The sequence below is a fragment of the Choloepus didactylus genome, chromosome 3 (genome assembly GCF_015220235.1).
Source record: "Choloepus didactylus isolate mChoDid1 chromosome 3, mChoDid1.pri, whole genome shotgun sequence".
Classification (NCBI taxonomy): domain Eukaryota; kingdom Metazoa; phylum Chordata; class Mammalia; order Pilosa; family Megalonychidae; genus Choloepus; species Choloepus didactylus.
Window position 1 is genome coordinate 51,720,780 of NC_051309.1, and position 22,903 is coordinate 51,743,682.

A 22,903-nucleotide genomic window follows, 5' to 3' on the forward strand; every position below is an offset into this window, starting at 1 on the left:
TGAATCCCAGCAATCCTTAGGATTCTTTGGCTTGTAGATTCACCTCTGCCTCCATCACATGGGAGACCTCTCCCTCCTCTGTTTTCTTCTAACTTACTACATCCAAATTTCCTCTGCTTAGAGGGTGTACCAGTTTGAAACTGTTACGTACACCAGGAAAGACTCTGTTCCTTAATGCAGTCTTGTGGGGGCAGACTTATAACGGGTGAGGTCTTTTAATTAGGTTGTTTCTATGGAGATGTGACACACCCCCCACCCCAACTGTGGGTGAGAACTTTTGATTAGATTTTTTCCATTGAGGTGTGACCCCACCCATTCAAGTCGGATCTTGATTAGTTTACTGGAGTCCTTAACAGAGTTCAGGGGCTGACACAGACCCAGACACTTGGAGATGCAGGCAGAAAGACGTTAGGAGATGCTAAGCTAAGAGATGAAGCTCAGAGTTTGCCCTGGAGATGCTAAGAAAGGATCCCCAGAAGCTTAGAGAGAAATGCCCTGAGAGAACAAGAAAGGATGCACAGGAGCTGAGTGAGAGAAGCTAAGAGAGACAGAAATCCAGAGACATTTTGGAAAAAGCCATTTTGAAACCAGAACTCAGGAACAAAGGACAAGCAGATGCCACCAAAGTGCCTTCTCAGCTGACAGAGGTGTTCTGGATGCCATCAGCCTTTCATCAGTGAAAGTATCCTCTTGTTGATGCCTTAGTTTGGACACTTTTATGGCCTTAGAACTGTAAATTTGTAACTTAATAAATCCCCTTTATAAAAGCCAATCCGTTTCTGGTATTTTGCATAACGGCAGCTTTAACAAACTGGAACAGATGGACTTCAGACATATTGAATTAAAGTGCACCCTGAATTAATCTGGTCTCATTGAAATAGGCTCTTCAAAGGTCTTATTTACGGAGAGTTCACACCCACAGAACTGGGGATTAGAACCTGAACATATCTTTTGTAGGGGGAACATGATTCAATCTACCATGAAGAGAAATAAGAGCACCCAAAAGTTTTTGAAGTTTGGAAAAAGAAATTTGTTCTTTCTGATCCTGCATCCTTGGAAGGGATGCTCAAAGGAACTGGGAGGGAGAATGATGTATTTTATGTTAAATTATGTTATTGAGTTATTCCGATTTCAGAATTTTAAATTCTATAATTCTTGACTATATTTCTATATCCGACATGTATCTTACCACAATTTTTAAAAGGTATACAAATTACTTATTTAATTTAGCAGTGAAATAAGATAAGCAGAAGTGGGAATTTATTTTTAAATAATTAGAATGGTGATATTATTAAATCTGTACATGCTACTGTTTACAATCTATAATAGTTATTTATTTGATTACAAAAGTCATATAAAGTGTTTGTAAAAGATGAAAGATGTGGGCAATATAGAATAGCACAAATTAGAAAATAAAAAAGTGGCCCGTTGGACCATGACTCAGAGATAATCATTGTAAGCATTTTGATATATATCATTCCTGGAGTCAAATGGCCTACACTCAAATTCCACCTTCCTTATTCACCAACCTGAAGATGATACAGAAATTCTATAAGCCTTAGTCTCCTCATCTGTAACTTGGGGATGCTATTAATACCTACTTGATGGGATTTTTCATATGAAGTATATTACACAGTACTTATATATAATAAATTTAAATGATTACTATTGTTTTAACCGTTTTCCTGCTAAAAGATATAATGCATTACATGCTACATTTTTATATATTACAATATATAAAACATTACAATGAATTATACATATATCCTATTGATTTTGTTTCTCTGGAGAAAACTTACATACCACATTATTATTTTTTCCTTTCCTTTAGAGGACACATTATATGGTAACATAGCCACTATGACTTAACAGCATCAAGTCATCATGAGTCAGTCTCCTGAGATGCAGAGCCTAAAGGTCTTTATCCAGTCCACATCTATAAACATATAACCAAAGCAAAGGCAAACTTTCTGAACTTCATCACTTAATAAACAGTGGAAGAATTGGAAAGTAATTCCAGGGAGGGAATTGTAAAATTCTAGACCTCCAAGTTCCTGAGGTGATAAAATTCCCACTAATACCTATGAGAGCAAGGTTGGCTTTCCCATATTCTATAGACAATATTGAAAACCAAAGCCTCTTTTCAATGATCTATGATGATTATATAATATGTAAGATATTTTTTAATTTAAGAAGGAAATAGTTTAATTTGTTAAAAAATGGATGCTCCAAGACAGACCTTTAAGCTAAAAATTTATTTTTAGAATGTAAATAAAACTTAATGACTTTTAGAAAAAATGATGTATTTATTGTAGCAAGAAAAAAATGGTGTGAATTGGAAATCTAGTCTTTTAAAGAAAGGAAAATAATATAAATGGATCATGCTTTCTTCCTCCTTTGAACCTCTTTTGTAGGATTTCTTGCATGATTCCTCAAGTTATAAATGTTTAGGTCTCAAGGCCATGCCTAGAAAATTGGCTGCTTGGGGACAAGATTTCTATCTGACCCATCTTATATTCCACATAGCCAAGCCCCAGGGCCTAGCACCCAATAAACAGCTGATAATGAATGAATGGTGATTCCAGAATACTAACCTAGGCTTTCAGAAATTGCAATATCTCATAAAACTTGGAAGAGTACGTAGGCATCGGAATGGGTTTACACAGCTTAAAATAATTATAAACAAGCACTGTAACGCTTATCAACTCAAAACACCACATGCTAATATCAGGTTAATGATTTGGAGCAGCAAAATGGAAGAATAAAATAAGTTCACACTAAAACACAAGGAATGGCTTGCATCAAATATGAACTGATGTATAGATTTTGGTTAGGAAAATGCATTACCATACTCATTTCAACTATGAGTGAATGAAAAGGCTTATTCTCCAAAGGCACAAGTAACAGCAAACAGATTCTGAATGATGGGCTTTTGTTCTCTGTATAAAGCCCCAAAATCTGAGACATTTGGTAAACTGAATGATTCAGGCAAAGGGGCTATGTACAGTGCCAATTTTCTTTCAGAACAAGAAGGCAGAGCAAATTCAGTTCTTTGACTTTTATCTGCCAGTTTGGCTTTGAAAAGATCATTTTCATCCTTGAATTTGACCGGGACTGTTTTTGCAATGCTGTTATCAGCATGCTGCTGTTTTTATTCCATGTGGATCACGGGTATCGGGCTGTTCCTTCTGAAGCGGAAACTGTGATAATGAATCTGAAGTGGAAAATTCTGAGCCACAAGCCTTTGTGACATGACTGCTTAACCAGACTCTCATTTGCTGTGCCAATGTGTAACAGGCACATTACTTCTGGGGGCACATGTCACCTGGTGGGGGGGAGGGGCGGGTATGGCTGGATTCATTTAGGAGAGAGGGTCAGGAAGTGCTGTCCAGAAATCTTTAAGAGGGGAGGAACAGGACCACAGCCAAGAGAGAGTGAAACAGGCACCATTCCATCACCCCTTCAGATAAGCCCAGCTCTGCAATTGATTGAGTTTGCTCTCTCTGGAAGGAACCCAATATACCCCAGGGACAGAGTCATCTAAAGTCATCTGAAGAGGAAGGAAAGGCAAGAGAAGGAAAAAGAAATATATTCCGATTTCCCTTCTCTCTTTCCCAAGAACTGTGCAGGCCTTACTAGAATGCTAACAATCAAGACAAGCAGGCAACAAGTATTTAAATGCTTCATTTGTTTTGCTTAGGTATTGATGTTAGCCAAAAGCCCATGTTTGAATGTCATAGTTGTTCTTTAAGCCTGAAAAATGTGATTTAATATATAGGAGAGGGCAACAAATCTGATTTTAACATCATTTGGAATCAAACAGCGGTGTCCAGCAGAGCACATGAGGGATGGTGTTCAGAGTTTATGACTGCAGTAACTTTTAAAGTAGCATGAAAACATAATGAGACAGCTTGGGCCTGCCTCAGACCCTCCAAGATAGCAACAAAAGATTCTTTTTCTCTAGAGGCTATGTCCTTAACCAGAGCCCAAAGACCCCAATACATAGAAATTAGGGTGTCTGTGAACTTGGATGGGGGTAAATAGCATCTTCATTTCCATTAACCTCCAATGGAAATTTAGCATAATTAAATTATCAATGTAGTCCACCAACCTACAAAAACAAAATAGAAATCATAGGTATTTTCATATCAACTTGGAGTTGTTACAGATATTTCAAAATATCATTTATGCCCCTATTATAAAATTAAAACTATTAGACCAACTGCTAGGCATTATTTAATGTGTTAATAAATAAGCACATACATTACTATTTTATATTATTTATATATGCTATTATATATTATTTCTATATCATGTATTTTAGATATTTATATATTTTATATTATTTATACATTATATATTACTATTCATATTTCTAATATTTTGATAATTACATTTCAATCTAATTGGGTTTCCTTGTAATTTTGTGTAATGTATTTTGAGCAACTAAAACATTACTCTGAGAAAGGATCCATAGGCTTCAACAGATTGCCAAAGGAGTCCTTGGCACAAAAAAATTAAGATGCTTTCCTACTGAGTATCACTGTTGTGATGATTAATGTCATGTGTCAACTGGGTTAGGTTATAGTGTCTAGTTGTTTGGTCAAGGAAGCTCTGGCCTGATTGTTACTATGAGGTAATGTCTTAGACGGATTTGTATCTATAACCAGTTGATTGCGTCTACAGCTGATTACATCTCAAGCCACAAAGGAGATTGCCCTCAGCAATGTCAGGAGTCTCCTCATCCAATCAGTTGAAGGCCTTAAAAGGCAGAATTGAAGATTTCAGAAGTCAGAAAAAATTTCTGCCTCTACTTCAGTCAGCCAGCTTCCCCTGGGGAATACGGACTTCCCAGACTTTACAATCACTTGTTTCAGAGTTTCTGGCTTTTGGACTGCCCTATGGAATTCAGATTTTCCAGCTCCCATTGTTGTGTGAGTCAGTTGCTCATAATAAATCTCTTTAGGTATAAACATAGATGATAGAAAGATAGATTTGATAGAGAGAGAGAGAGAGAGATCTCCTGTTGGTTCTCTTTCTCTGGAGAACCCTGCCTAATACAATTGCTTTTTCCAGGAGTATGACACTGACACAGTCAGCTAGAACCCAGGTATCCTACAACAGTATTTCTCAGACTGAAGAATTGTACAAGCTTCATTAAAGGAAGAAAGTCTTTGCAGTGATATATAAAATTAAATATGAATTCCTTTATGCCTATAGGTCTAACACATTAATTAATTTGCACAAATTAGTTTGCACAAATTAAATAGAAACAAAACTAATAAAATTTAAATTAATCATATTAATGAATTAATATTAACATTGTTCTTCTAAAACTATGAGTGTGGTGCTCACTGTTGCAGGACAAATTCGTCTGCATTTGAGAAGCTTCTACTACAATATATCCCAGGTGAGCAAGCCCGCCACTGCTTTTCTCTATTTGAACTACCTTGGAAGCATGCTTTGTGTAGGATACCAGGAAATACTTTGTTCTCCGATTGGGAAGAATATCTGTCAAGTCTGCCTCTGTTTTTTTCTTGATAACCAGCAAATATCTAAGTAGTACAACTTACTAGCAACATAATCACAAATAGAAACTCAAAGACATAGCAGTACTTCTCATAAATTGTTATCCAGATGATATCATTTGTATTATTACTGAAATGAAATCACACAATTAAGAAATTCTTACAGAGAATTCTTGGATTCCCCAGAATATATCTGAGGTCCCTGAGGCCCCAAATGGAGAAGTACGGTGCAACAATGTAGCAGAAGAATGAATGGATACAATTCTGGACATATCTAAATCACTCATGCACCCACCCCCACACATACAAATACAGACTCCCACTCTAACAGCACAATAGTCTACAGTCAGGAATCTACATAGGTAGGTACATGATTCTAAAGGCAGCCAAACTGATTTTTCAATAATAAAATGAAGAAATCTTAGGTTCCATTTTCGGTAGGATTAGAAAATGACAGGAAAAAGGGAGAAAAGACTTTATCTGATTTCAGATGCCTAATTAGACTCCCTCTCCTTAATCTCTTCTTGGATAGATGCCTAATGAGCGGTGATCCAGGAAAAACTAGGACTTTCTGTGATCCACTTAGATGCATATTCTTACAGAGCTCACTTTGAAACTAGTGGGAATACCACTTGTCGAAGACATAACTATGAAAAAAGAATAACCTTCAAGTCTGGGCCTTGGTGCATAAGCTTTCTCCACCTAGCAACTTTTGAGTGTGTGTTTAGGGCACTGCAGTACATATCTAATTAGCAGATCAGTGTTAATAAATCACTGCTATTTAGACAGCACCACTGTCATGATAACAGTCATTTTATCTTCCAATAAGACACTCTATAGAGTTCATTATGAAAAAAGGAAAAAGGGCTAGATATAAATGAATGCCCCTTATTAGGGGAATGGATGAGATAAATTATGGTATAATGATGACATGGAATGCTATTCAGCCATTAAAAACAATGAATTTGAGGTAAGCTGTTGCCTGGGAGATATTTTCATGAAGTATTCTTGAAAGAGAAAAAATTGTATAAAAAATACATGTGATAAACATGATCCCAATTTTTGAAAAACAATGATAAAACACCTCTATAGGTATAGGTATTCTGTATACATGTATATGTATATATGTTTACACATGATTGTATGAGCATGGAGAAAACTATAAAATCATATACATTAGGTTATTAACATGGATTTTAACTGAGGTTATTAACATGGACTTTAACTGAAGGCAAAGATAGGTTAATACAGATACAGAGGGAAGGAGAAACAATAAGACAATATATGCAAAAAAGGAAAAAAATTAAAAGACATGAAAAATAATATGTATAATATCACATTTATGTATTTTAAATAGAAGAATAAATTGGAAAAAACTTAAAGAAGCAATATTGTAGATAGGAAAGGTAAAAGTGATTGAGGAGGAGTAAACACTTCTGAAATGGCAAATAAGGATCTCCAAAAATCTCCTACTCCAAAAAGGTAATAATGAGAACACTCACAGAAATTATCCAAGATCAATTTTTTCAGAACTCTAGAAATTAACCAAAGACTAACACCAATCAAAGGATTATTTATTCAAGAAAAATGACTGATTCTCAGTAAGAATAGTGAGCTTTGTGGCATTTTAATTTGTCCATTCCCATCACCCTCTCCTCAGTTCTGCAGTAGCCTTAAAAACGAACAGCCTCGCCAGTCTGGTAGCTGTAAAAATCAGCAGCCTAGAAGCCAATGAAAGAGACAGAGCAGAGTTAGAGATTCTGTAAAAAGCCCCATCATCAGGGAATTGTTACCATTCTGCTTATCTGAAAACTCCCTGGAAAAGAGCCATTCTCAAGGATTGTCTTTATTCAGCCTGATTCAGAAATTGCTCTGTGCAAACAGTTCCATCCCTGGGGCATTTGTCAAAAATAACCTGTAGCAATTGTTTAACAATTAGCTACCTGAGGTAGTAGACTGGCCAAAAAATTTAAAGGAAGAAACAGTGAATGAAATGCTTGGACATATATGCAGGGCTCTAGAGGACCATATGTATGTGCAGGATTGTGTACATACCTGAAAAAGAACTGAAAATGTTCGAATTTCTCATCCCCAGCTGATCTTGAGGCTTTCCACAAGTAAGAAATGAAGGCTAGGGCATAGCTGTAAACTTCCCACTGGAGCATTGGGCACATGCCCCAGCAAACACTGAGTCCCTTGGCAAAGGCTGGAAGATGCATTGAATCAAGACATTTAAGAAAATCTTGCTTCAGTTATTAACTGACCACTAGGCTATCTGAGCAGAAACTTCAGTGGCCTCACATGACAAAGATTACAGAAGAGTCATAGACAACAACAACAACAACAAAAAGAGCAGTAACAACAAACCATGAGGAGGAGGTACACCTAAAATCCAGAGTTACTAGATTTTAATGTTTAGAATGTCCAATTTTCACAAGTAATTTCAAAACACATAAAGAAATAAGAAAATAAGGACAAAATAAAGGGAAAAAAATCAGTCAATAGATAACGTCCCTGAGGAAGCCCAGACATTGAACATACTAGACAAAGACTTTAAATCAGCTTTTATAAATATGTTCAAAGAGCTAAAGAAAATTACATCTAAACAACTGAAGGAAAGTATGAGAACATGTCTCACCAAATAGAGAATATCAATAAAGAGATAAGAATTATATTAAAAAGATCCAAGCAGGAATTCTGGAGATGAGAATTACAACAACTGAAATGAAAATTTTACTAGAGGGGCTCACAATAGCAGATTTGACTTGGCAAAAGAAAGAATGTGTGACTCTGAAGATAGGTCCATTGAGATCATCCAGTCTGAGGAATATAAGATAAAAAGAATAAATTTAAATGAACAGAGCCTCAGAGACCTTGAAGACACCACCAAGAGGTAATGAAAATGTCAAAACTTAATTTTGTGATGAATGCACAACTATATAATGGTACTGTAAACAACTGAATGTATGCTTTGTTTTGTATGACTGCATGGTATGTGAATATATCTCAATAAAGATGAATTAAAAAAAAAAAAGACACTACCAAGAGTACCAACATATGCATAATGGCAGTCCCATTGAGTTAGAAAGAAAAGGGCATAAAGAATATTTGAAGAAGCGATGGCTGAAAAATTCCCAAATTTGATGAAAACATTAATTTACACATCTAAGAAACTCAAAAGGATAAACTCAGTAGGATAAACTGAAAGAGATCCACAACAAAACATTTCATAGTTAAACTATTGAAAGAAAACAAAGCAGCAAGACAAATGACTCATCATGTACAAAGAATCCTCAATAAGATTAACAGATGATTTCTCATCAGAAACCATGGAGACCAGAAAGCAGAAGCATGACATATCCAAGTATTCAGAAATACTACCCTTACAAATAAAGGAAAAATTAAGATAGCCCCTGATAAACAAAAACAGAATTTTTCACTAGCAAACCTTCTCTAAATGGAGTCTTTCAGTTGAAATGAAAGGACATTAGACAGAAATCTGAATCCACATTTTAAAATAAAGGTAAGTTAAAAACAGGCTATAAAAGAGATGGAAACAACCCAATTGTCCTTCAACAGATGAGTGGATAAATAAAATGTGGTATATACACACGATGGAATACTACGCGGCAGTAAGAAGGAACGATCTGGTGAAACATATGACAACATGGATGAACCTTGAAGACATAATGCTGAGCGAAATAAGCCAGGCACAAAAAGAGAAATATTATATGCTACCACTAATGTGAACTTTGAAAAATGTAAAACAAATGGTTTATAATGTAGAATGTAGGGGAACTAGCAGTAGAGAGCAATTAAGGAAGGGGGAACAATAATCCAAGAAGAACAGATAAGCTATTTAACGTTCTGGGGATGCCCAGAAATGACTATGGTCTGTTAATTTCTGATGGATATAGTAGGAACAAGTTCACAGAAATGTTGCTATATTATGTAACTTTCTTGGGGTAAAGTAGGAACATGTTGGAAGTTAAGCAGTTATCTTAGGTTAGTTGTCTTTTTCTTACTCCCTTGTTATGGTCTCTTTGAAATGTTCTTTTATTGTATGTTTGTTTTCTTTTTAACTTTTTTTTTCATACAGTTGATTTAAAAAAAGAAAGGAAATTTAAAAAAAAAAAAAAAAGAAAAACAAGGAAAAAAAAAAAAAAGATGTAGTGCCCCCTTGAGGAGCCTGTGGAGAATGCAGGGGTATTCGCCTACCCCACCTCCATGGTTGCTAACATGACCACAGACATAGGGGACTGGTGGTTTGATGGGTTGAGCCCTCTACCATAAGTTTTACCCTTGGGAAGACGGTTGCTGCAAAGGAGAGGCTAGGCCTCCCTATATTTGTGCCTAAGAGTCTCCTCCTGAATGCCTCTTTGTTGCTCAGATGTGGCCCTCTCTCTCTGGCTAAGCCAACTTGAAAGGTGACATCACTGCCCTCCCCCCTACGTGGGATCAGACACCCAGGGGAGTGAATCTCCCTGGCAACGTAGAATATGACTCCCGGGGAGGAATGTAGACCCGGCATCGTGGGACGGAGAACATCTTCTTGACCAAAAGGGGGATGTGAAAGGAAATGAAATAAGCTTCAGTGGCAGAGAGATTCCAAAAGGAGCCGAGAGGTCACTCTGGTGGGCACTCTTACGCACACTTTAGACAACCCTTTTTAGGTTCTAAAGAATTGGGGTAGCTGGTGGTGGATACCTGAAACTATCAAACTACAACCCAGAACCCATGAATCTCGAAGACAGTTGTATAAAAATGTAGCTTATGAGGGGTGACAATGGGATTGGGAAAGCCAAAAGGACCAAACCCCACTTTGTCTAGTTTATGGATGGATGTGTAGAAAAGTAGGGGAAGGAAACAAACAGACAAAGGTACCCAGTGTTCTTTTTTACTTCAATTGCTCTTTTTCACTCTAATTATTATTCTTGTTATTTTTGTGTGTGTGCTAATGAAGGTGTCAGGGATTGATTTAGGTGATGAATGTACAACTATATAATGGTACTGTAAACAATCGAAAGTACAGTTTGTTTTGTATGACTGCGTGGTATGTGAATATATCTCAATAAAATGATGATTAAAAAAAAAAAAAGTGGAGTTAAAGCAGTAAAAATTAAAGCAGATTTTCTTCCTATGAACCCTGATTAAAAATTAGCTGAGATTAAAAAAAAAAAAAAAAAAAAAAAAAAAAAAACAGGCTATAAATGTATTTTTATGATTCTTTTCTCTTCCTAACCGATTTTTTGCTGTTCTATTGACTATTTATTTAATCTACTTTTTATCTTTTTATCTTAGAACTCTTTTATATTTACATAATTATTGTGAAGATAGTAAAGACAGTTCCCATATACATCACCCCAGTGCGCTATTAACATCTTACATTCGTATACTATCATAATTAATGAACCAACACTGATACATTATTTTTGGCCAAATTCTATGTTTTATTTAGATTTCCACTGATTTTCTCTCATGTCCTTTTTCATTCCAGGATCCCATCCAGGAAACCACTTTACATTTAGACATCATGTCACCTTAGGTACCTCTAGGCTGTGACAGTTTCTCAGACTTTCCTTGATTTTAATGACCTTGACATTTTTAAAGAGTATGACCTTGACATTTTTAAAGAGTACTGGTCAGGTATTTTGCAGAATGTCCTTCAATTGAGATTTGTCTGATATTTTTCTCACGATTGAACACAGATTATCAGTTTTGCTGAGAGAGATCACAGAAGTAAGGTCCATTCTTATCACTGCATGAAAAGGGTATATACTATCAACCTGACATCTCTTGATGTTACCTTTGATCCCTGGCTTGAGATACTATTCATCAGGATTCTCCACTATAAAGTCACTCTTGTTGTTCTCCTTTCCATACTGTACTCTTTGGAAGAAAGTCACCATGTGCAGTGACTTAAATAGTGACTTAAAGCACTTAAATAATGGGGAGTTATGCTCCACCTCCTAAAGGGCAGAGTATTTACATAAATTATTTGAAATTCTTCTGTATAGGAGATTTGTCTATTCTCCCCATTTATTTTTTTTTATATAAGAATGGACTTATGGATATTTATTTTATCCTTTGGGTTCTAATACAGTACTACTGTATTTTGTTACATAAATTTGGCCACTGGGAGCTATTTCAGTTGACTTCTGTTTTCTTTAACATACCACCATCATGTGATAGTATTTTGTTGGTTTTTTGGTTTATTGGCTTGTTTTTTAGCACCTCCTTATTTCTGGCATTACATGGTGCTATTTTCCTGCCACAGTCCAAAATCAGCCACTTCTGAAAGAGCCCTTGTTCCTTTAATTAGAATATGATATTAGAAACCAAAATCTGATTTTTAAAACAACTGCATAAAGCAATAATTTTAAAGCATTTTGATGAGCTTATAAAAAAAGATTACTGTACAGTGTATAAGTATAAAACACAAAGGAAGAGGAAGATAATGGAGCTATATTGGAGCGGCTTTTGTACATGGTAAGCTTAAATAGGTATTAATTTGAGCTAAATTGTTTTCAGTTATGATGTTACTAGTAATTCCCAATGAAGGCACTAAGAAAATAACTCAAGAAATATATTAAAAGGAACAAGAGAATTACCATGGCATACCAGAAATATCTACTTAACATAATAAAAATCAGTAATGAAGAATAGAGGAATAAAAAAGACATGAATTATAGAAAACAAATAGAAAATATTAGACATAAGCCCTACTTTATCACTAATTACATTAAATGTAAATGAATGAGACACTCCAATCAAAAAGTGAAGAATGGCCAAGTGGATAAAATATGCTGTCTACAAGATACATTACATTCAAAGACAGAAGTAAGTTGAACATTTTAGAAATGGAAAATATATACCATGAACCAAAAGAAAGCTGGAGTGTCTACACTAATAGCAGACAAAGTAAATCTAAAACAAAATTGTGACCAGAGACAAAGAAGAACATTTTATAATGATAAAAGTGTCAATCCATCAGGAAGGCATAGCAAATATAAACATACAAGCACTTGACAAAAAGCCCAGGCATGAAGTAAAAACTGGCAGAAATACATGTAGACTTCAATACTCTGTTTTCAACAATGGGCAGGGCATTCAGGAAAGAAGAAAGAAGATCAAGGAAATAGAAGACTTAAAAATACTATAAACCAACTTGAATTAACTATCTGTAGGACATGCCACCAAACAAAAACAGAATTCACACTCTTCTCAAGTGCACATAAAACATTCTCCAGAAAAGACCACAAGTTAGACCATAAAACAAGCTTCCATAAATTTAAAAGGACTGAAATGAAACAAAGTATGTCCTCAGACAAAAATGAAATAAAATTAAAAATCAGTAACAGTAGGAAATTTGCATATATGTAGAAATTAAATACACTTCTAAATAAACAATGGGTCAAAGAAGAAATCACATGGTGTTCTAGTTTGCTGATGCTGCTGGAATGCAAAACACCAGAAATGGATTGGCTTTTTTTTTTTTTTTTTTGGATTGGCTTTTATAAAAGGGAGGTTATTTGGTTACACAGTTACAGTCTTAAAGCCATAAAGTGTCCAAGGTAAGTCATCAACATTCAGTACCTTCACTGGAGGATGGCCAATGGTGTCTGGAAAACCTCTGTTAGCTGGGAAGGCACATGACTCCAGAGTTCTGGTTTCACAATGGTTTTCTCCCAGGATGTTCCTCTCTAGGCTGCAGTTCCTCAAAAATGTCACTCTTAGCTGCTCTTGGGGCATTTGTCCTCTCTTAGCTTCTCTGGAGCAAAAGTCTGCTTTCAAAGGCTGTCTCCAAAATGTCTCTGTAAGCTGAGGCTCCTCTCTCCAATCCTATGCATTCTTCAAAGTGTCCCTCTTGGCTGTAGCAAGCTTGTTCCTTCTGTCTGAGCTTATATAGTGCTCCAGTGTACTAATTCAGACCCACCCTGAATGGGTGGGGTCACACCTCCCTGGAAACTATCCAATCAGAGTCATTACCCACAGTTGGATGGGTCGCATATCCATAGAAACACTCAAAGAATTACAATCTAATCAACACTAATACATCTGCCCACACAAGATTACATCAAAGATAAGGGCATTTTGGGGGACACAATACGTTCAAACCAGCACACGTGGGAAATCTTAAAATATTTTGAGAAAAATAAAAACAAAAATACAATGTTCAAAAACCAGGGGGATACAGCTACATCAGTACTCAGAAGAAGATTTAGGTGTAAATGCCTATGTTCAAAAAGAAGAAAGAACTCAAATCAATAACCCAACCTTCCACTTTAACAAACTAGAAAAAAAGATGGGAAAACTAAACCCAAAACAAGGAGAATGAAAAATAATAAGTATTAGAGTGTTAAAAAATGAAATAGAGAATAAAAAATTACAGAGAAAAGCAACAAAACAAAAGTTGGTTCCTTGAAGATTGATAAAATTGACAAACTTTCAGCTAGAATGACTGTGAACAAAAAAAGAAGACTCATATTACAAAATCAGGAATGAAAGTGGGGCATTACTACCAACCTTAGAGAAATAAAAGTAATTGTAAGAGAATCCTTTGAATAACGGTATGCCAACAAATCAGAAAACCAAGATTAAAGAGAAAACTTACTACAAAGACAGAAACTACTGGAATTGACTCAAGAAGAAATAAAAAAATCTGATTCGTAAATGTTTGAATTAGGAATCAAAACATTTCCCTGAAAGAAAAATGTAGGAACATGTGGTGTTACTGGTGAATTCCACCCAACATTTAAAGAAGAATTAATACCAGTCCTTCCCAAACTCTTCCAAAAAATAGAATAGAGAGGAACCCTTCCCAAACCATCCTATGATGCCAGTAATACTCTGATATTAAAACCAAAGAAAGACATCACAAAAAATAATAATAATAATAGAAAATCACGGATAAATACCCCTTATGAATAAAGATGGAAAAATTCTTAACAAAATACTAGCAAACTGAGTCCAGCAACATATAAAAAATGTTATACACTTTGAGCAAGGGGGATTTATCAAAGGAATGCAAGATTGGTTCAAGATACAAAAATCAGTCATCAATGTAATATACTACATTAATAAAATAAACAGTAAAAATACATGATCATATCAATAGACACAGACAAATCATTTGACAAATCCAAAACCTTTTCATGATTAAAAGAAACACTCAACAAAGTAGAGTAAAAGGGACTATCCTTAGCCTGATAAAGGGCATCTATAAAAAATGCATACCTGACATGATACTTAATGGTGAAAGACTGAAAGTGTTACACCTAAAAGTATGAACAAGACAAAGATGTCTGCTTTGCCCACTTGCACTTTATATTGTACTGGAGGCCCTAGCCAGAGAAATTAGGCAAGAAAAGAAATAAAAACATCCACATTGAAAAAGAAAATACAAAACTATCTCTTTTCACAGATAGAATAATCATATATATTAAAAATCCTAAGGAATACATACACGTAATTAGAACAAATAAATGAATTCAGCAAGGTTGCAGGATACAATATCAATATGCAAAAGTTAACTGTATTTCTGTACATTATAATAAAAAATCCAGAAATGAAATTAAGAAAACAATTCAATTTAAAATAGCATCAAAAGTAATAGAATATTTAGAATGAATTAAAACTTGTACCTGAAAACTGCAAAACACTGTTGAAGGAAATTAAAGAAGCCCTAAATAAATGGAAACATATCCATGTTCAAAGATTGTAAGACAATATTAAGATGTCAGTGCCCCCCCCCCAATTGACCAACAGATTCTATGCAATTCCTATCAAAATACCAGTTGGCTTTTTTTGCAGAATCTGACAAACAAATCCTACAATTCATGTGGAAATTCAAAAGACCCAGAATAGCTAAAACAATTTTGAAAAAAAAATGAACAAATTTGGATGATTCACATTTCATAATTTCAAAATTTACTAAAAAGCTATAGTAACACAGACAGTGTGATCAACGGAATATAGTTCAGAGTTCAGAAATAAACCTTTACATTTGTGGTTCAGTTCCAACAAAGGTGCCAAAACAATTCAGAAAGGAATGGTCTTTCAACAAATCATGCTGAAACAACTGAATATCTATATGCAAAAAATAAAGGTGAACCACTTCATCCCATCATATACAAAAATTAACTCAAACTGGATTGAAGACCTAAATGTAAAAACTTAAACTATGAAACACTTAAAAGAAACATAGGTATAAATCTTTGTGACCTTGTATTAGGCAATAGTTTCTTAGATGGGACACCTAAAGCACATGCAACAAAAGAAAAAATAGATAAAAATTGGACCTCCTCAAAATTAAGAACTTTTGTACTTCAAAGGACACCATCAAGAAGTGAAAATCAGCCCACAGAATGTGAGAAAATATTTGCAAATCATATATCAAAGGAACTTGTATCCAAAATATATAAAGAACTCATACAACTCAATGACAAAAAAACAACTCAATTATAAAATGGGCAAAGGATTTGAATAGACATTTCTTCAAAGAAGATATACAAATAGCCATTAAGCATATGAAAAGATGCTCAACGTCATTAGTCATCAGAGAAATGCAAATCAAAACCACAAGATACCACTTCACATCCATTAGAATGGCTAAACTAAAAAGGACAAGTATTGGTGAAGATGTGGGAAAATCCAATGTTTGTAGGGGTATAAAATAATGCAGCTACTTTGGAAAATACTTTGGCAGTTCCTCAAAATGTTGAACATGGAGTTACCATATTACCTAGAGATTCCTCTCCTACCATATAACCTAGCAATTCCTAACCATACACAACAAAATTGAAAAATTTTTTCACATAAAACTTGTACTTAAATGTTCAAAGAACCACCGTTTGTTACAGGTAAAAAGTAAAAACAACCCAAATGTCCTTCAATAGATAAATGGATGGTATATCCATACAGAGGAATATTATTTGGCTATAAAAACGAATGACATATTGGTACAAGCTACAAAATGGATGCACCTTGGAAACACTAAGCCAAATGAAAGAAGCCAGTTACAAAAGACCACATATTGATGATCCCATTTTTATGAAATGTCCAGGATAGACAAAGCCATACAGACAAAAAATATATTAGTGTTTGTATACTAATACAATAATTAGTATACAATGTAATACAATAATTATAATTAGTGTTTGTATCCCCAAATATAATATAATATTTTATATATGTATTTGTATCCCCAACATAATACAATAATAATAATTCGTGTTTGTATCCCCATCAGGGGATGGGAGAGAGGAGGGAAAAGGGAGTAATAGATACAATGTTTCATTTTATAGTGATAAAAATGTTCTAAAATTAGATGAATTATGGAATTCTGTGGCTATACTAAAACCTGCTGAATTGGGCACCTTAAAACAGTGAATTTTATGGTAAGTGAATTATATCTGAATAAAGCAGTTATCAATCAAAGTGTGTGAGAAGGGTAATGCATTTTGGTCTCATATAGAAGACTTGGGAGTTGGTTATCAAACAGCATGATGAGAAAACAAGACACTTTAAGTTTTCAATACAAAATCCATCTCTCTCTGTCACCTTAATTCCTGATTCGAATTTTTAGGTAATTTTATTGCGTGCCCTACTATCTTTAATCCCCAAAGCTCCTGGTTGGCCAAGGTTGCCTATTTCCCTTTCCTTAAAGTGCAACATATGTTTAAATGTTTATAAAATCTATAAGGAGAAATATGGGAAAATAAAAATCCAGATATGACCTAGAAAAATCCTTTGCTAAAACACAGTATGAAAGCTAACCATGGACCTATTCCCCTTCCACATTACAATTGGTTTTCAAAATGCAACTAATGAAACTCCAGGAAGTACCAGATGTCACATTAAGGATACTTCACATTCACAAAGCCCAGCTCTGCCTTTATCCTTTGACGTTAAGTATATTAAATGCAACATAGTGTAAATATGAGGGGAATTGTAGTTAAGACTTTATAAACTGCAATATTCTGTGCCTTGTCATGGTATGAAGGACCCCCCAGAGGAGATATCTAAGGAAAGGGTATCTTCTGGTACCCTTTAGTCAGGAATTCCCCCTTTGGTTTCCTACCCAGGAGGTCTGTGTAGGAGAGAATGTCTGGAAAACTGCATTTTTGGAATTAAGTGGACTCAAATCACTTTTATACATGCCAGGAATTAAAAATACAATTTTAATTAGAGAATAATTTAAAAAGGATAAAAGCAACTTCTCTGCTAAGTGTTAGTACAGATACAAGGCATTAAATAACTTAAGTAAAATTGGATTAATAAATATCAACGGGCAGAAATGTGGTCAGGCATTTCTAACAAAAGTGATGTCAAATATTAAAATTTAAAATCACTGTAGCTCATTTATTTATTCATTCAACAAGTGATTTATTGAGGACTGGCAATACAGCATGTATAAAACAGAGCCCTACTCTCCTGGAGCTTAAAATTTATGTTCCTATTACTGCAAAAAAAAAAAAAAAAAAAAAAAAAAAGCAATAAAATTAAATGAGGAAGTGTGAAATATTTGAAAGACCACTGGGCTAGGAATCCCAAGATCTGAATCACAATTCCAGGTCTACCAATTACTGGGCAAGTGATACTGAACGTGTCTACTTGACTTCTCTAAGCCTCACCTTCATACCTTGAAAAATGGCATATGTTATTATCTATACTGCAAGCCTTGTCAGTAAATTACAAGAATCACAAAGAGAAAATATTCAAATATGCCTTGCAAACTATCAAAAGCTCTGCAATCACAGGTTGGCGCTATTACTGAACTGCATGAAAAGCTATCAAATTCCTTTCAATAAATAGTTTTGGTTGATATAGATGGACTGCTAAGATCTATGTGGTCAGACAATAAAGCTCAATGCTAAGTGGCAAGTACACTAACAACAGTAATCAAAGGTTGCAGCCTTTCTCCTTTTAATCATTCTAATTTCACCTGGATTTCCTCTACCTGTCAAATTAAGCTCATATTCTCAAGTAATGTTCCAGCCATAGGACGAGAAAAATGAGTCAGACTTTCATCAAATTCCCAAACTCACAACAACTATACCACATGTTTCTTTACTCTTCATTATATGCATAAGTAACCTCTATTTGAATCTTAACAAATGACAGAACTTTCCAAATAGAAACAAATCCACTTAGTGAAAGAAAATAACAGTTGCGCTAATTGCAACCACATTAACTGGACTGAGTAATTATATAAATTATTTCTGTACTTCGGAGGGAAAACACTGTCCTTAAGAATAATGAAGTGCTTAAGACATGACCAAAATATAAATCTCAAAACTAAGCTCATGAGGTAAATGAATTTTACATGGTATAATTTTGGTTTGCAGTATTACTGTCAGGTAATAAACACAAATCAGCAAGAATCACTGGTGAACCCTAAGCATAAGAAACAGTTAATACCAATACCTATAGCTGCTCTGTGAAACAATAAAATCCAGTCTGTCTCTGTTGAGCTGGAGACATAGAATAATCCTGCTTTTCTTCAAACACTGACAAATACATACTATGAAAGCTAAAAGTCAACTTAATCCTTCCCTTCCTGGCTCAAAATAAAAATAAATACTCTGTCCTAGACCTAAGATATGATCTCCCTTTGTGGATTTTCGTGAAAGAGGTAGGAACAAACAAGAATCTGATCATGGATGGATGGGCTTTGTATATTTTTCAACCATATAACCTTATTTTAGAAAGTTGAAAGTTAGAATTAAGACAACTGATGAGAATGTTCTTACAGCGACTGCGCTCTGATTATTCTTTGTCAGCACTGATTGGATCAGAACCAAAGCTGTTTAGTACTTTCTACGCAAATCCACTCCCACCAAGCAATCTGGGAATTTGGTAGCCTTACTAAAGATCTGAGAGATAATGAGGATATGCCCCATCCCCACACTTTCTTTCTTCTTCTCTCTCTTCAGCACTTTCTCTGAATAAACTAACATATCCTTTTATTTGTCCCCCTGCAGAAGAGTTTCTCACATACCGGTTACTTCAAGATCTGAGTATCTGTCAGTCACCAAAAAGTAAAATAAACTACACAGAGAATAAAAGAGGGAGAAGAGAGAGGTAAGGGAGGGGGAGAAGGATCACGTGACACCCCCAAAACAAATGGGAGGATAGTTCCCTACTAACTCACTAGGTACTAGGTATTATGGTATAACTGGGAACCTACCAAGAAACTGACCAACACAAACTACCATCTCACGGTAAGTAACTTAAAATGCCAAAACAAAGGCACAAAATTTTATATGTGAACTACAATAAAATCAATACCATTATATTGGTAAGCAGTTGGCAAGCAGGTAAAATTTTTAACCTCAGAAATAATGAATGACATTTCCATTTCTTTACTCTTTTCCATTTCTGGATGGCTGAGCTGATGAGATTTCATGTTTAAGAATAGGGCAGTGGACTAGACTTAACAAAATAGCTGAGTAGAGCTTTTCCAGAGTAAACAGGAAATGACTGTGAATTAAGAGCTCTGGTCGCCACACTTAAAAATACAGCATGGATTCCACAGACATTAAAGGGCACTTGCCTTCAGCACCTTCAGACGTACTTGGGTTCTTGTGACTTTGATCCCCTGGGAGAGAAGCATCTGGGGTCCAAGCTGGAATGTGTTGGTTGGGATGTTCAGTTGATAAAACTGTGTTCTCATTATAAATGTTATTTGTAAGAAAAACATCAAACACTTGGACTTCACCATCAGTGACGAAAGGTTCACTCCAATTTGATTTAAAATAGGACTTTTTTAATGTTCCTGAAAAAAAACAAACAAACAAGTATTTGTTATAAATATACACATTAAGGAAACCATACAGCTACTTTCCCATGTCTCATTCTATCCAGGCAAGCACAGAGAGATAGCCGCCAGCAGCCCTGCAAGGGGACACCCAAGACAGTTTCCATTCTGCTGCAAATCACATGACACTGTGATGAAAATGCTGCTTTCTCAAAAGCTTAAGGTTTATAAACTGAGTCTCCCAACTATGTTTCCTAGTACCCAAAGAATTTAGGACAAATCCACCTTAAAATGTGGTGACTTTACCCGGAACTCATCATAAATAAGTAAAATGTGGTGCATCTTACAGCGTCTCCTTCCTGCTTTCTCAATTTCACCAATCATTTTATGCTAGTTGGTACCCAGGATGTATACTCCATATATCACCATTTCTGCCACCAAAGGACACATGTCTGCCTGATTGACTTCAGCCTTATATTTCCCTATATTTTGCACTAAATTTCAATGACCTATACATAACATAAAATTAAAAACAATTGGGCTCATACATTTACCAAGATTTACATCATAGAAGCCAAAAAAGTAAAACCCTAATTATAGCACAAACTAAAAGATGAAGCTAAATTATCATCTTTGATCAGAAGTTATAAAATATAATTAATAACAAGAAATGAGAAATAGTCATTAAACTAAGATTATCAAATGGTCACTTTCTCAAAGTACTCATTCATTGACAAAATAAAGAGCCATCCTAAGATTATTGGGAAACACCTAGCTTTGTCTATAGGCAGAAACTTGAAAACTCTGAAAAAGATCATGTATTTTTAAGTCAGTCAAAGTAGACAGTGGACTGTTTTTCCAGAATATAGCACTTACTTGAGCATGCCACAAAAATAAATGAATGTGATGATGATCCATCTATAGAAATACCCAAAGGAAATTTTTTTGTCTAAAGATATGGTGAATGCTCTAATTTGCTCTCACTTTTCTAAACAGTCTCATGGACCATTAAAAATAAAAGAAATATAAATAAAATGTTTAATATCAGTCTATGGAAAAAATTTCTGTACATGTGCTTGACACTTGGAAAATATTAACAACAAATCAAAATAGAAAAGCAGCTGTTTTCTGGCTAACTAAGGTCAACAGTTTCATCTGCCAAAGTATTCTAAATAAAACATCGGAGAGTCGAAGCTAAAAATCATGAACATGTGATACAGGTAGCACTCTCCAAACAGCCTGCATGAGTGTGAGTAAACACCAGATGTAGGAAGGTGAAATGAAGGTCTTCATTGAATTGTTCTTGATTTTCAAGATGATTTATAAATTACCCTAAATCAAAATAATGCATGTGACAGGTTTGAGTACTATATGAAATGTATTTGATTCATAAGGGGAAATTTGCTAATCAATTAGATATAATTTTACTTTGGTGAAGATCTGTTGATGGGTCTGTTTTATTATTTGTTTGGCTTATTATGATTTAAAGAGATTTTCCACATAGCCTGCTATTTCCACTAATGTGGCTGTAATGGAGATATAAGGACAACAAAGTAGATTTATTTATCTTATGAGTCTACATCCAGCTCTGTTAAAATACTTGTAGCCAATGCTAATTCCTCATGGTTTTACTCCTGAGTAATTCACTTTAAAAGGGGTTCTCTTCCTTATCGTATAAAATATTTCAACAACTGTTGGTTCTTAACAGTTTGTTTGTAATGACTGGCCTCATTAATAATCTTTCCTTTACTCTTTTTACCTAGTCACAGTGCTGAAAGTGTTGTAACATCTGTTCACACTAAGTTCTCCAAAACATTGACTTTCTTAGCTATCAGGCACTGACTTGGATAACACCTTTCAAAAAAAGATACCTTCCTTGCTCTTAAACCCTGTGTATCAAAGCAATATGGCAGATGGAGAAAAGGATAAAATATGATAGTTGCTGCAGCTATTGTTCCTGAAGTATATTTCGGTGAGAGAAAGAGAAAGAGAGGGATCAATCTAAATGACCTGTGTTCCAAAGCCCTAATTCATTGGACAATTTGTTTTCAAGCATCTCTGGAAATTGACCAACTCACAGTTAGTTGGCTGTTATGCATTTTCTAAACACTACAAAATTTAGAAGTCAATAATATTAAACACTCTCAAGCTGCAATGCAGAAAGCAGTTAACACAAAGTACAATGTTCATTCTTTCAGTGTCACTCAATCCTTTTCCACATTCCTATTTTTATACTGCTGTGGTTAAAAGCTCAGGTTCTAGTACCTGACCACCTAGATTTAAATCCCATCTCTACCACTTACTAGTCCTGAAACTTTGGGAAAACTCTCAAGTGCTACAAAATAAGAAAAATAAAATTTCCTACCTCATGGGACTGGCTGTTAAGATCAAATTAGTTAATACATATCTAAACACTTGGAACAGTGCCTGGCACACAGGAAGTTCTCAATAACTGTTAGTCATTACTATACAATGATAGTAATGATAGGAAAACTGTCTTCCTTAGGGCTACTAAGGTACTTTTAAATAAATACCAATTTCCTTTTGTTATAAGTGCATCCCAGCATCACAAAATGGTCCATGAAATTTCTAACAGTGAATCACTTTACCCACT

At 34.9% G+C, this 22,903-nt stretch overlaps 1 protein-coding gene across 1 annotated transcript in view; it reads right to left on the reverse strand.

The window, feature by feature from the left end:
• Nucleotides 1-22,903, reverse strand: part of CORIN (corin, serine peptidase) — a 282,039-nt gene that overhangs the window by 190,814 nt on the left and 68,322 nt on the right. The window contains exon 3 of the mRNA XM_037828932.1: nt 20,107-20,307. Within this exon, the coding sequence (XP_037684860.1) occupies nt 20,107-20,307 (201 nt within the window). The remainder of the gene's footprint in view (nt 1-20,106; nt 20,308-22,903) is intronic.